The 14,668-nt window shown below is 41.9% G+C and overlaps 1 protein-coding gene across 2 annotated transcripts in view; it reads left to right on the plus strand.

Moving 5' to 3' along the window:
* Positions 1-14,668, plus strand: part of LOC146817853 (amine sulfotransferase-like) — a 369,387-nt gene that overhangs the window by 269,470 nt on the left and 85,249 nt on the right. For both annotated transcript variants that reach the window (XM_085611335.1, XM_085611336.1), the window contains one exon: positions 13,836-14,044. In XM_085611335.1, coding sequence (XP_085467461.1) covers positions 13,836-14,044 — 209 coding nt within the window. The remainder of the gene's footprint in view (positions 1-13,835; positions 14,045-14,668) is intronic.

Below are 14,668 nucleotides of genomic sequence, written 5' to 3' on the forward strand. Positions count from 1 at the left end.
AAAGATGGCAATCTACGAATGCAGTTAGCATGAGAGAATGATGATATTACGGTAACATGGTTATATATGTGACTCTTACTATGTATAAGTCCAGCCACCTAACATTAATTGATTATTACAATCCACACAGATTAACATTGTTATCGAAAACATGTGTATGGTGCATAAATAAGTGCATGAAATGTTAAATGGCACTCCACCAATAGCAACAATAAGAACTTAATAAAACAGAGTCCAAGCACTACAGCCCCAAATGACAAGAGATCTATCGCTCCACTTTATACATATTTTGCAAAGATATAAACTCTGTCTAATTAGATTTCCAATTTGCCTCCTACATTTTCGATTTTTGCTATTTAAGACATCTTCTTTGTATTCATCTTTGACTTCATTGAGCATTTCATAATTTTTCTTTGCCACCTTCCCCCAAACTTCCTCTTCTATTTTCGCAGTGAGATCAACAACTTCTGTTTTGTGTTTCTTATAGGCTTCTTCTGCAATAATAAGAAGTTGAATTATTGTATATTTGGATGCTTATGAACAGCGGCAGCTCCTCTGCAATGGCAGAGGAGCACAGCCCAACTGCCTGGCTCATATCCAGCAAATTTAAAAATAAAACGATGTTCTTGCGTTGTTTTATTTTGCATTTGCCAGCTCTGAGCAGGACTGTAGGGATGGGGCCAGGCAGAGGCATGGGAGGGAGAGGAGGAGTGCTACGTGCACTCCCTGAGTGCTCGTATGTTTGCCCGGCTGTACCACAGACTCCCTGGCCTGAGTGTAGGGCCTTTTTAGCCCACTCAGAAAAATAACCGCGCAGCTTTGCAGCACAGGGATTGAATGGGAGTCTGTCCCAGTGTCTGCTGGGACCAGGCAGGAAGAGGAGAGGTGGCGCAACGTGATGCTGGAGGCGGCTGATGGATAAAGAAAGTTTAAAAAAAAAATATATATAGTATTTCTTATCCCCCACGCAACCCCTCCTATGTTCCCTCCTTCCACCCACATCACCACCTTTGTTTATGGTGGCCGCCACTGTGCCTGAAGACTGTCTATCCAACCTTTAATATTTTCTTGGTCTGTAGTTCCAATGGAAGGATAGATCGACATCCTGGATACCCCTGGTATCTAGTTTAAAAAAATGTATATGTTTGCTAGGTTTCCTTAGCTGTCGGCAGTGCTTGGTTTCAAAATCTAAAGCTAGCACTTGGCCAAAAAAGGTCAGTTTTCACTGTAAAAATGTGGTGTGTCCACGTTGCGTTTTGGGCTGTTTCCTCCCACGGGCACTAGGCCTACCCACACAAGTGAGGTACCATTTTTATCCGAAGACTTTGGGAAATGCAGGGTGGGTGGAATTTTGTGGACCCACACAGATTCCAGAACTTTCCATCATAGAAATGTGACGAAAATGTGTTTCTTTTTTACAAAGCTTGAGGTTTGCACAGAATTCTGGGTAACAGAACCCGGTGAGAGCCACACAAGTCACTGCTTCCTGGATTCCTCTGTGTGTCTAGTTTAGAAAAATGTATAGGTTTCCCTAGGTGCCGGCAGAGTTAGGGTTCAAAATCTATAGCTAGACACTTTGTGAAAAAAGGCTCAGTTTTCACTGTAAAAATGTAGTGTCTCCACGTTGCGTTTTGGGCTGTTTCCTCTCACGGGCACTAGGCCTACCCACACAAGTGAGGTACCATTTTTATCCGAAGACTTTGGGAAATGCAGGGTGGGGGTGGAATTCTGTGGACCCACACAGATTCCAGAACTTTCCATCATAGAAATGTGACGAAAATGTGTTTTCTTTTTTACAAAGCTTGAGGTTTGCACAGGATTCTGAGTAACAGAACCTGGTGAGAGCCACACAAGTCACTGCTTCCTGGATTCCTCTGTGTGTCTAGTTTAAAAAAATGTATAGGTTTCCCTAGGTGCCGGCAGAGTTAGGGTTCAAAATCTATAGCTAGACACTTTGTGAAAAAAGGGTCAGTTTTCACTGTAAAAATGTGGTGTGTCTATGTTGCGTTGTGGGCTGTTTCCTGTCACGGGCACTAGGCCTACCCACACAGAGGGGGTACTATTTTTATCGGAAGACTTTGGGTAATGTGGGGTGGGTGGAGTTTTGTGGATGCACGCAGATTCTAGAACTTTCCATCACAGGAATGTGAGAAAAATGTGGGTTTTTTACAAAGTTTGAGGGTTGCAAAGATTCTGGGTAACAGTACCTGGTGAGAGCAACACAAGTCACGCCATCCTGGATTCCCCCGGGTGTATACTTTAAAAAAACTTATAGGTTTGCTAGTTTTCCCTATGAGCTTGCAGAGCTAGGGTTCAAAATCTACACATAGGCACTTTGCAAAAAATGGCCAGTTTTTACTGTAAAAATGTGGTGTGTCCACGTTGCGTTTTAGGCCGTTCCTTGTCACGGGTACTAGGCCTACCCACACAAGTTAGGTACCATTTTTATTGAAAGACTTTGGGGAATGCGAGGTGGGTGTAATTATGTGGATCGACGCAGATTCCAGAACTTTCCATCACAGAAATGTGGTGAAAATGTGCTTTTTTTTTACAAAGTTTGAGGTTTGCAAGGGATTCTGGGTAACAGAACCCAGTGAGAGCCACTCAAGTCACCCCATCCTGGATTCCTCTGGGTGTCTAGTTTTTAAAAATGTATAGGTTTGCTAAGTCTCCCTAGGTACCAGCTGAGCTAATGTTCAAAATCCACAGATAGGCACTATGCAAAAAAGGGTCTGTTTTCACAGCAAAAATGTGATGTGTCTACGTTGCATTTTGGGCCGTTTTGATTGGATGACTTTGGGTAAGGCGGGGTGGGTGGAATTTTGTGGATCCACACAGATTCTAGGACTTTCCATCACAGGAATGTGAGAAGAATGTGTGTTTTACAAAGTTTGAGGTTTGCAAAGGATTCTGGGTAACAGATCCTGGTGAGAGCAACACATGTCACCCCATCGTGGATTTCCCTGGGTGTCTAGTTTTAAAAAATGTATAGGTTTGCTAGTTTTCCCTATGTGCCGGCAGAGCTAGGGTTTAAAATCTGCACCTTGGCACTTTGCAAATAAAGGGTCAGTTTTCACTGTAAAAATGTGGTGTGACCATGTTGCGTTTTGGGCCATTTCTTGTTGCGGGCACTTGGCCTACCCACACCAGTGAGGTACCATTTTTATTGGACGACTTTGCGGAATGCGAGGTGGGTGGAATTTTGTGGACCCACGCAGATTCCAGAACTTTCGATCACAGAAATATGAGGAAAATGTGGTTATTTTTTTACAAAGTTTGAGGTTTGCAAAGGATTTTGGGTAACAGAACCTGGTGAGAGCCACACAAGTCACTGCTTCCTGGATTCCTCTGCGTGTCTAGTTTAAAAAAATGTATAGGTTTTCTAGGTTTCCCTAGGTGCCGGCAGAGTTAGGGTTCAAAATCTACAGCTAGACACTTTGCTAAAAATGGGTCCGTTTTTACTGTAAAAATGTGTTGTTTCTACGTTGCGTTGTGGGCCGTTTCCTGTTACGGGCACTAGGCCTACCCACACAAGTGAGGTACCATTTTTATTGGAAGACTTTGGGTAATGTGGGGGTGGGTGGAGTTTTGTGGATCCACGCAGATTCTAGAACTTTCCATCACAGGAATGTGAGGAAAAGTTGTTTTTTTTACAAAGTTTGAGGGTTGCAAAGATTCTGGGTTACAGAACATGGTGAGAGCAACACAAGTCATGCCATCCTGGATTCCCCTGGGTGTATACTTTTAAAAAATGTATAGGTTTGCTAGTTTTCCCTATGTGCTGGCAGAGCTAGGGTTCAAAATCTACATCCAGGCACTTTGCAAATAAAGGGTCCATTTTCACTGTAAAAATGTGGTGTGACCATGTTGCATTTTGGGCCATTTCTTGTTGCGGGCACTTGGCCTACCCACACCAGTGAGGTACCATTTTTATTGGAAGACTTTACGGAATGTGTGGTAGGTGGAATTTTGTGGACCTACGTAGATTCCAGAACTTTCGATCACAGAAATTTTAGGAAAATGTGGTTATTTTTTACAAAGTTTGAGGTTTTCACGGGATTCTGGGTAACAGAACCCAGTGAAAGCCACTCAAGTCACCCCAACCTGGATTATCTGGGTGTTTAGTTTTCAAAAATGTATAGGTCTGCTAGGTTTTCCTAGGTGCCGGCTGAGCTAGGGTTCAAAATCCACAGCTAGGCACTGAGCAAAAAAAGGGTCTGTTTTCAAAGTAAAAATGTGATGTGTCCACGTTGCATTTTGGGCTGTTTCCTGTCTCGGGCACTAAGCCTACCGACACAAGTGAGGTACCATTTTTATCGGGAGACTTAGGGGAACTCAGATAGGTGGAACAACTGTTATTACCTTTTGACTTTTAATGCATTTCTGCCTTCCTAATGTAAGACAATGTGTAAAAAAGAAGTCACTTTGAAATGTGTCCTACAATTCACAGGCCAATATGGGTAACCACAATTTTGGAGATGTGCAAAAAGCTACTGTTTCTAAACTCTATATTTTGTTCCCATTTCGGAAATACGTAGGTGTCTTTGATACCTATTTTTCACTCTTTATATTTTACAAATGAATTGCTATATACCCAGTATAAAATGAAAAACCACTGCAAGACGCTGCTCAGTTATTGGCTCTGGGTTGCTCGGGTTCTTGGTGAATTATACAAATCCTATATATCCCCACAACCAGAAGGGTCCAGTGGTTATAACGGTATATTGCCTTCAAACATCTGTCATACTTAGAAGAAGTTACAGGTGAAAACGTTGGCACAAATGACTGTTTTTTCAATTCATTTTCAATTTTTCTTATTTTCAACTGTTAGTTTCTATACATGTATAGCTTTCTGGGATCCATTATTGCTTTCACACCCATTTCTACCACTAACTGGAAGGAGGCTGAAAGCACAAAAAGTAGCAAAAATAGGCTATATCCCAGTAAAATGCCAAAACTGTGTAAGGAATTTAGGGTTTTCTGACATAAGTCTGCCTGTCCCTGAAAGCTGGGAAGATGATGATTTCAGAACCACAAACCCTTTGTTGATACCATTTGCAGGGGAAAAAACAGAAGTTTTCTTTTGCAGCACTTTTTCCCCATTTAAAAAAAGAATTACCTTTAAAATCCCCATGATGTTGGAAGAAAAGGACGCAAATTTGGCGTAGATACCTTATGTGGACAAAAAGTTACAGGGGCCTAAGTGCAAACTACCCCAAAAAGCCAAAAAAAGGCTTAGCATGGGGGGGGGGGCCTAACAGCGATAGGATTTTTATTATTGTCAACAGCGTGGGTGCTTTAGAAAGCTAATTGTTTATTTGTTTGAAAGGATGAAGTGTGCTGCATTTCCTTAAAATGCATTGCGCTTCTGCCTTACAAACAAACAGAGCGCATAACACTCTCCCTAACGAAAAAAAACCAAAGCTGGTTTACCTTTGCCAACACGCAATCACTTTCCAACATAAATAAAAAAAGAGAGGTCTCCCAGGGGCATGTGTGAAGGGTGAAATTGAAGTATTTGCTCTGGACAGACGATCCGATTAGAGTTAATTACAGCAGCAGGCGAAGCAGGGACACCGGTCTCTGCCGCCAGTTCTTCAGCCTTACAGCCAGGTCATTGTAATCTATCAGCACAGCCCTCCCTCTGGCTCGCCTGCTCTGGTGTAAGGCAGGCCAGGCTGGAGCCCCATGACTGATTGGGAGGGGAGGGAGAGCAGAGAAAATAAACAAGAATGAAAGCACCAGTGCAGCGCTCGTGAAACAGGTGCAGCGCTCGCTGGGCTGATAAAGTATGTCCACGTTTATTAAAACAAACAACCCAGCGGGTACCATGGTGGGGGAGGCAATAGTAACAAGGGTAGCAGTAAAACAACAGTGGCATTAAGAGGAGGTGGGAGGAAGAATGCTATATGTGAATGCAAGCAGCTAGGGCGCTGAAGGTGAACACAGACAAACAGTAACAGAGCAGGAAACCAAGAAAAAAATAGTCCCCCAAAGAACAGATAAAGAACCATAGCGGAATGAGACAGTCCTAAGTCCTTGCTCTGTGGGAGAAACAGAAGAGAGAAAGGAAGGACGAAAAGGCAGGACTGACCACAAGCAAGCAAGGATTGTTAAAGAATACTGGCATAGACAAATAAAAAGCATTGATAAGAAAGGGGATAGACTTGATGCATACGGACTGATTACAGCAGGTCTCGAAGTCAACCTAACAATAGAGTAAGGGACTTTTTTTAATTTAAAAAAAGAGAGTGCCCTGCCCCCGTCAGAAATTATGTAATGCCTAAGATGCAGTGAAGGAGCTGTAGTGTCCTTACAATTCAATGGGGGCAATAATTAAGTAATATTCTCCACGAATAAGGGCACTACCAAGTAGTTGCTGAACGGATTGTAGTCAGATTGCCCAATGCAAAGTTGAGATCCATACTCCAACCTAAACAGTTACTATCATGGTGTGCCTGTTTGTTTATTTTTACTGTTGAATGGTGGTCCATTAGCTATAGAATCCCCTACAGTTGTATGACATAGTTCTGATTCTTTTAGGTAATTAACCTAAAATAAATACGTTGTGTGCATGTGCTCTTGCATAATCCGTTATTTTACCAAAGTGTCATGGCTGGGCGCCATGATTGTTACTGAAAGCACACTCACGACAGTGCTCCCCTAAGCTTGTAACATTGCTATTTTATTGAAATGTGGGGAAATTATGTGTTAAATTGTGTTCTTTCATAGTACTATAGAGGAGGAAGTTTACAAAAAGTGTATGTGAAAGATAACTACTGCATTAATTTTGGTGATAAGGCTCTGACATTTTTTCCTAGTGATATTTATTTGAGTGAATGTCTGTTTTTGAGGGTCAGAAAAGGAAGCATTTTAAAGGAGTGATAACAAAATGTATAGATCATTTATTGATTGTGCCATACTAACGTTGGAAAGTGTGGTGAATGTTAGGGTGGTATTTGTCTGATGTTTCCTCTTATGATTCTCACGTTGAAAATATAGTGAGCTGTCGAGGAAGCTAAAATGAGGACACATTTTCTGTAAAAGGAGAAAAAACATGCTTGAGTGAAACGTACTTCACACAGCAGCAGTGTTCCTGTACCCAGTGTTCTACTTGAGCTTCATCACTTCTAATGATCTGCTTAAATTCTGTATTTATGGCAGGAGTGAGGGCCATCTGAGCATCAAGTTGCTGAAATAGGAGCTATTAAATTTGAAGCATTGTTATGGACCAGGGTCCAGTAAGAAAAATGGTAGGTTTAATTAGACCCTTTAATTTAAATGCGGATGAGAAACAACTTTTTAAAAACACCTGAGGGGAAGGGAGTGTTTTTAGTCACTTATGACATTTTAAATTTTTTATAAGGGTTGCAATATTTAATGAGATAGACCTATGCCTATGTCACGCATCTGTTTTTCTATTTATACAGTCTGGGGCTGAGATGTACTGATGCCTATGTATAGATAAACCGAGAAGATTCCTACACATTGGATGTGCGCTGTGTACTGCAGCACACATGCAGTCGTTGTCTTCTGAAAAATAAACACAATTCCCCTCGTTTGTGCCTGCGGCAGGTAGATGTTCATTGCTGATGCAAAGCTCTGTCTGGCTTTTTTTTATTGATCAGTCTCTAAGTCATAAACAATGGGTGTTTGCTTGATCTACCCCAGTAATGCCCCAGTAACAACCTCCAGAAGCAAAGCAATGCAAAGCGGTTTTTGTGCTGTGAATATTTCACCTTTCCAGCGCAAAGTATATTTTATGGTGGCTAGTGAATAACTTATGCTGCCTTGTACCTCTTAGTGTCACTTTACGTCACAAGTAGCCCCTGCACAGAGCATTATTAAATCTGGGCCTTCATTTTTTTTCTTCTCGTGTTTCCTTCTTTAATACCATATACAGCATATTTAAAAAAAATATATTGCCCTTGATTTAACAGTGTTATTTGATCATGTCATAAAAGAGTTTGCTGCAGCCCAAACACAGTATAACATTGGAGTATTAACATCCATCTCCTGCAACTATCAATCATAATTCTACAACTTTGTAAGCCAATGAAACAGCCCCTCTGTTTCTGTTCTATCCTCGACCTGTTGATGTGATCTTTATTACATTATGAATTGTATTTCTTCTCATAATGTGATGCTGTTTATACTATAATGCACAGGGTTAAACTGAGACAAAAAATAGGTGTGGGCACTAACTTAAAGTGGCCCCTATTGTGAATTGGATGGTAAATCGAGACGCGCTAAACTTTTAAAGACTTGGGCCCAGATTCACAAAATGTTTAGCATCAGAATAGCGTTACTTTTATAACCCTAACCTGACACTACATCTATTTGAGGATTAACAAACAAAGGCTAACTGGTATTAGCGTTGGTTTGTATGGAAAAGTAACACAAGCAATGCTGTGAAAAGTAAAACGCTGCTCTGCATTACTTTGCATCAAGGGGGCGTTACATGGGTGGTACATTAGCATTCCCATGCAACCACCCATGCTTTTTGATGGCAAACCCTTTCTACTAACATTAGTAAACAGGGTTTAGCGCCAAAAAGTAATGCAGCTGGAAAGCAGGCAATATAAGGAGAAATGTTTTCATTTCTCCTTTATTTTCCGATTTCGCATGTGTGCTGCACTGTGCAGCACACATACAAAGTAGGATACCTTTCCTGTACAAAACCTATGCTAGACTTAGGCACACACCCTAGCATTATGGCGCTGAGGTGTGTGTCTGGCGCATGGCTGAAATCAGTGCCGGCGCTAGGAAGGGTGGAGGAGAGAGCCATATCTCTGTGAATATGGTGCTCTCCTGCTCTCACCCTGTCACGCAATGCAGCACAGTCTCTTTGGGGCTGCACTGCGTTTCATGACAGTTTTCAGAATCTGGGCCTTGCTGTCTTTGGTCTCTGAGAGGTGAGGAGTCGCACAGCGGCGGCTCCTCAGCTAAGGTGGAGGAGCGCCCCCCACTGCTTTAAGAGCAGTACAGAGGAAAAACAAAATAATATTAATAGAACTTTATTATCATTTTATTTTTCCATTCCTAGGTGCGGGGAAGGGCAGGGCTGGCCAGAGCAGGGGCCAGGGGGAGGAGTGGTGAGCACGTCTTAAGTCGGCCAAACAGTCATGCACAGTTGCATCTTCCCCATGAGGCTGCATTACACAGCCTGGTGGAGAACATGCACAAGTTCCCTCTCCGCGAATGAGCGCTGAACCACGGCACTCAGACAGGGTTGTGACTGGCTTAGGGGAACCAATCACAACCTTACATTGCAGCGTTGTCATTGGCTTAGGGAGCCCGGGAGCCCAGGTGCTTCCTGCAAAGGAGGAGAGGCGGCAGGTGGCGACGCAACAAGCAGGTAAGTTTTCTGTTTTTTATTTTCTACCCCCCACCTCCCCCTGTCCCCCCCGCCACCGTTCCCTACCAGCCACCACTGGAGTCACATACATTTGTGCTTTTGGCAGACAATGTTTGTTGTAATATTATGTACATGCAGGACTGAAATGTATTTTCTTCCTTCCCTGATCAAAAAAATAAAAACAAATCCTGCTCTTATACACAATAAGGCTCTGACTCTTCGTTGAACTGTACAGACGAGGCAGTAAATTTGCACACAAATTTGCATGCACATTTACCATTCAATGTGGTAAATCAAGACAGTACCACACAATTACAAGTTTAGCCGCATGGAATGGGAATTAACAGCAGGACCAGACTGGGACAGAAAATAGGCACGGACACCAAAATAAAAGTGGCCCTGATCGTGAATTGGATAGTAACAAAATGGCCAACATTTGTAAATGAAGTTGCTGTCTGGAGTTTATGAGTGGTAAAGAACAATATGCATTCGTGCTTATTGCAGGGCAGATGATATTTATTGTAATATTAGGGGCATGGAGCAGTGAAACATATTATTTTTTTTCAAGAAACAAAAACATCATGTTCTTTTACTCAGGAAGGCCTTGGTTCTCAATTGCTTGGTTAAAAGGTTCTGATTCTGAGTTGCACAGTACATGAAAATGTGCCTTTATTGGACAGTATTACTAGTACCATACAATTACATGTTAAGCCCCATGCAATGGGGAAGCAGTGTGTGAGACTTTATTTACTGGTTGTAGCACCACATAGATTTCCCAAATCTGTCGGCATTAACCCATACAGTTGCCATCTCCTCTGAGCGGTTGTAAGAATGCATACTACCACTTTTCCCAATTTGTAGCAATTTAAGACCAGAAAAGGGACAGACAACTTACAAAACGGGCAATAAATAATGAATTTCTTCAAACCACCACCTCCACCTTCTGCTTAACTGAACAATGAGGCAGCTGTTTTAAAACAGTGAAAACTGTCATGGATTGCATAGTTTAAAATATGTTTCACAGGGAAAGTTAGAACATGTTGTTGGGGACTTCTATAGTATTAGACGGACCTCGTAGCAGCAGCGATGTGATCACTTTCATGTAAATGCTCAGCTTCCTGCACAGTGCACAGGAAAGTGACATTTTCTAATCTATCTTTTCCAGCTGCTTGACACCTTCTTTGAGCCCTGTTTGCACAATCCATCCTTATTAGATGTCTTCATGGGCAGCTGTTATATAAGCAAGTTGCAGGAATATGTTGATTGTGAATGTAATCAGGCTTATCACAGCATCTGGCTATGAAACTCCCTGGTGATATTGACAGGCTAGGAGCCAATCAAATGCATAATATTTGCAGTGTACTGCTGTCTGATTTGGAAGGTAACAGATAAAAAAGACGTGTCTGTTAGACCAGTCACCGTGTGGCATCAAGCTTCCCAGACATAAAGTACCCTCTCATTAGGAAATTGTGGCCGTACTGGCATTATGGTGGCCATAGCATCAGCTGTTAATTCTTGACATATCGCTAGCAACCTCACACCTATTTTGGCCATCTGAAATACAGCGCTGCCTTTACCTGCCTTCTAATGTTCACCTTGTCTTTTGATTGGTATCAATGAAACTGGTGAATCTACAAGCATGGACATCCCAGGGATAAATTGTTATAATAGGCAGGCGAGGCATACTGTGCCTTTTAGTTCTTAAGCAAAATCACAACTATGAGGGCCAAATCTGTGGGTTTACTACAAATAAAAAAAGAAGTATTTGGGTGACAAGAAATATTTCTAAAAACGTTCAAGCATTAGTATACGGTTTTCAGGATATGTGTGTGTATAACTTCACTATTATCAGTGTATTTCAGGCCTTTTCAATATCTAAGTTTATTCACTTTCCTGGTGTCATTCTCTCTGCTCTCCCCTCCCCCAGTGTTTCTGTATTCATTGACCCCATTGTAGGTGTATTTCCAATCCCCTGCAAGGTGTGTCCCTATCCCAGTGGCTGCAAGCCCCTTGCGCCGCCGGTGCGTCACTTTTTCCCATATTAAAAGTGTCGCAAAAGTGGCGCAAGGGGCTTGTAAACATGCCCCTAAATGTTTTGGAATAATACAGGTTGGAATCAAGCATGTTATGAGCCAGTTTATCACATGTGTGTTACTGGAGTCAGGATGAGAACTGAGTTCTAAAATGGTGGTGGTAGTGTACTAAATGTGTTTTTGTGGGACTAGGACACCAGATATGTATTGGAGTCGAGGATATAGCTCCCAGTATTTAGCGCCCAATAATGTGTCACGGTAATAGCAGTGAGATAATGCCTCGCAGCAAGTTATCAGTGCCATGTGGTATCTCCCTATCATTACGTGACATTCTTATTTATTACTCCCAACATGGAACAGCATGCTGGTGCAGATGTACATTAACTTCCTCATTTTTTCACCCAATGCTGGGCCATTTTGATGGTTTGAATCCCGCCTCGTTTGGATGGTGGAAATCTGCCCAAATTTTACCCACCTAGGGCTGTAGTATGGACAGTGCCACAGGAGAGCACCACCAGCTTTTTGCACCACCAGAGCACTCTATTATTTCAGTGTGTGCTGAAAACGCTTGTGCAGTCCGTTCTGTAATACTGCTAGCATCAGCCTACATGTAACACTGGTGCTATCTTAGAGGGGCATTCCCTTAAGTGCAGTGGCCCCATTCAAATGAGGGAAATTATTTGAGTCTTTTCCTGCACCACACTGAGGGCACAGGAGCAGAGTCTTTCAGGAGATGCATCACAAAAAGGGAGCACACAGTTAGGGCACCTCCACAGTTCAGTCATGTGAAGAGGACAACGGGGGTTCGAAGGACCCACAAGACATCCCCCTGTATGAGGGTGCATTCACTCACTGCACCTACCCGAAGGGGGGATCCCAGTCCCCCCTTGAAGCGCAGGTGGCTATGCATAAGGGAAACACACTTTTTTAGTTATATTAGTGGGATTGTGCACTTGGACTCATAGGTTCAATGGCAGGTGGTCCCACTTTGAGCTCCCTTGTTTCTGTGGGCATGAGGGATCCGCTACCAGTCATCTGTGGAAATTGTGACACAGAATGACACAATGTCTTTTTCTTTCAGTATGCAGTGACGTTTCAGCAATCTGCCCCAAAAGGTTGGAATCAGTTTGTTGGAGCACTTTACATATGTGGCATGCACCCTACACACGTACTGAATGCTTGCCGCACTCTCTTCCACCATATCTATGTATATCCTTATGACATATATCGATGTTGTATAGATGATGATATCGGCATGCCACTAGTGTTAATGCATGCCCCAGCATAAGCATGGAACTAAAGACTTGATTTAGAACTAATCGTACAGGTTTACTCCGTCATAAATGTGAAAGACATCCTGTCCACCTTATTACAATTCCATTATATCCTATGGAACTTGTAATACAGCCAACTGGATATCTGTCATGTTTGTGACATCCACCAACATCATTGAACCTCATGTTTTTCATCATCATGATGTGGCCCTTGTCATTGACCATGCTTAGCTTGTACTTGTGCACACTACCACATATGTGCATGCTTCCTCTTATGGAAGAAATAGCAATTATGCTTCATAGACCTCTTCATACACCTCACTTTGAAACTTTTAGCTGCGGGGATACATTCCCCCTTGACTAATTGTATTGTTTTTTGTTTTCCTTTTTTATCCTATAGAAAGAAACATTTTGCATTGTTTCGATATGAACTTGCCCCTGATTGATCGGGCTGGGTAAGACAAAGTTCTCTGCCCTGTGTTTTCCATTTGCTCAATCAGACTTACAACTGAGTTGAGACTTATCTTCTGGATATATTACTTTGTAGGTGACTGCCAAATGTTTGTCCTGATAAAAACCCCAGCGTGAGTTATCTAAGTAGGAGTTGAAATGTCTAAATTTCACAGGCTTACCCATATCATTTTCTGTTGGGTGCTAGAACTAAAAAGCTCAAATCATTGTGTTTGTAATCATTTCAGTCTTAAACTCCATGGGTATTGGCCATTTGTACCTATTGTTAATACTTATCTTCCTTGTACTTTTTCCTTTATTAGTTGATTTTCATTTCTCCTTGTGCCCTCACTTGGAGCACCTTTTGTTTGACTACAGCATGATGATCAGTCTCTTGAATCCAATGCTTCAAATATAAAACTGAAACATCTGCATCTTTGGTTGTACATGTTTCTTCAGTTGCTACAAAAAGGTTTAGTTTATTTTTTCATACCTTTGACACCCATGACTGAACTTCTTTTTGTCAAGTCCCTAAAAAGTATTTCCTTGTACAACACTTGTTGATTCGTAACCTACAGCCATAGGCACAACATAATTGAGCATAAATCACAACACCTTACAAAACTGCAGAATATACGGAATGTCACATAATTTTGTTCCAATTTTTATAAGATAAAATGTTTGGTCCAAAGGTGAATGCAATGAACATTTGTTTTGCAGGTACTGTGTTCAGTCAGCAGGTCATGAGCTTGATTTATAATGAAGGTTATCGAAACGGAACTGAAAATACTGACACTCTCAATCAAGTGCCATGGATTGAATATGACTTCAATATGTGCGATCCCAAAACACGCTCCTCCCCACGTGTATTTTGCACTCATCTTCCATACTACCTGGTGCCAAGGGGTCTAACATGCAAAAAAGGAAAGGTATGCAATTTTATTTGTTTTACTTTTCACTGGTTTCTAATGTGCTTGACGTCACAAAGGCAGCAAGGATTACGGGGGTGTTTGGGACTGGTAGAGGGCAATACATTAGATACCCTCACAGTAGTGACTGGTGAAATTTGAAAGTGGTAGGGCAGAAGAAACAAAAGTTCTACCAAGTTCAAGGAGTTTAAAATTCCAGCTTAACTTACAATTGGCTCAGCATTGATTATAATATGAACAGCTTCTGTTATTAACCTGATAAAACATTCTCAGTGAACAGGTAAATGCTGATAATGCAACTTTTCAGGCAGAGGATAAGTGAACCTCTACAAAAGAGTTGTGGCCAAGGGACGGTTTCACTCTGCATCTTTTGAGCCGGTAACGCTCAATCTCTTGCAAATTGGGTTCCTTTTGGCAGTATTAGGTAATTGTGTGAAGCATAGCCTTATAATAATAGCCGGTGGGGGCTGTAATAATAAGTAAGATTAGGAGTGTGCTAAGAGATTTACCACACACGGTAAATACCAATTCCCCAGGTGAAGTATTTACTGGGTGCAGTAAACCCCTCCTGTTCCAAGATTATAATTCAATACTGAGGCAGAACATGTGTAATCAGAATGTATC

The sequence above is a fragment of the Triturus cristatus genome, chromosome 6 (genome assembly GCF_964204655.1).
Source record: "Triturus cristatus chromosome 6, aTriCri1.1, whole genome shotgun sequence".
NCBI classification, from domain to species: domain Eukaryota; kingdom Metazoa; phylum Chordata; class Amphibia; order Caudata; family Salamandridae; genus Triturus; species Triturus cristatus.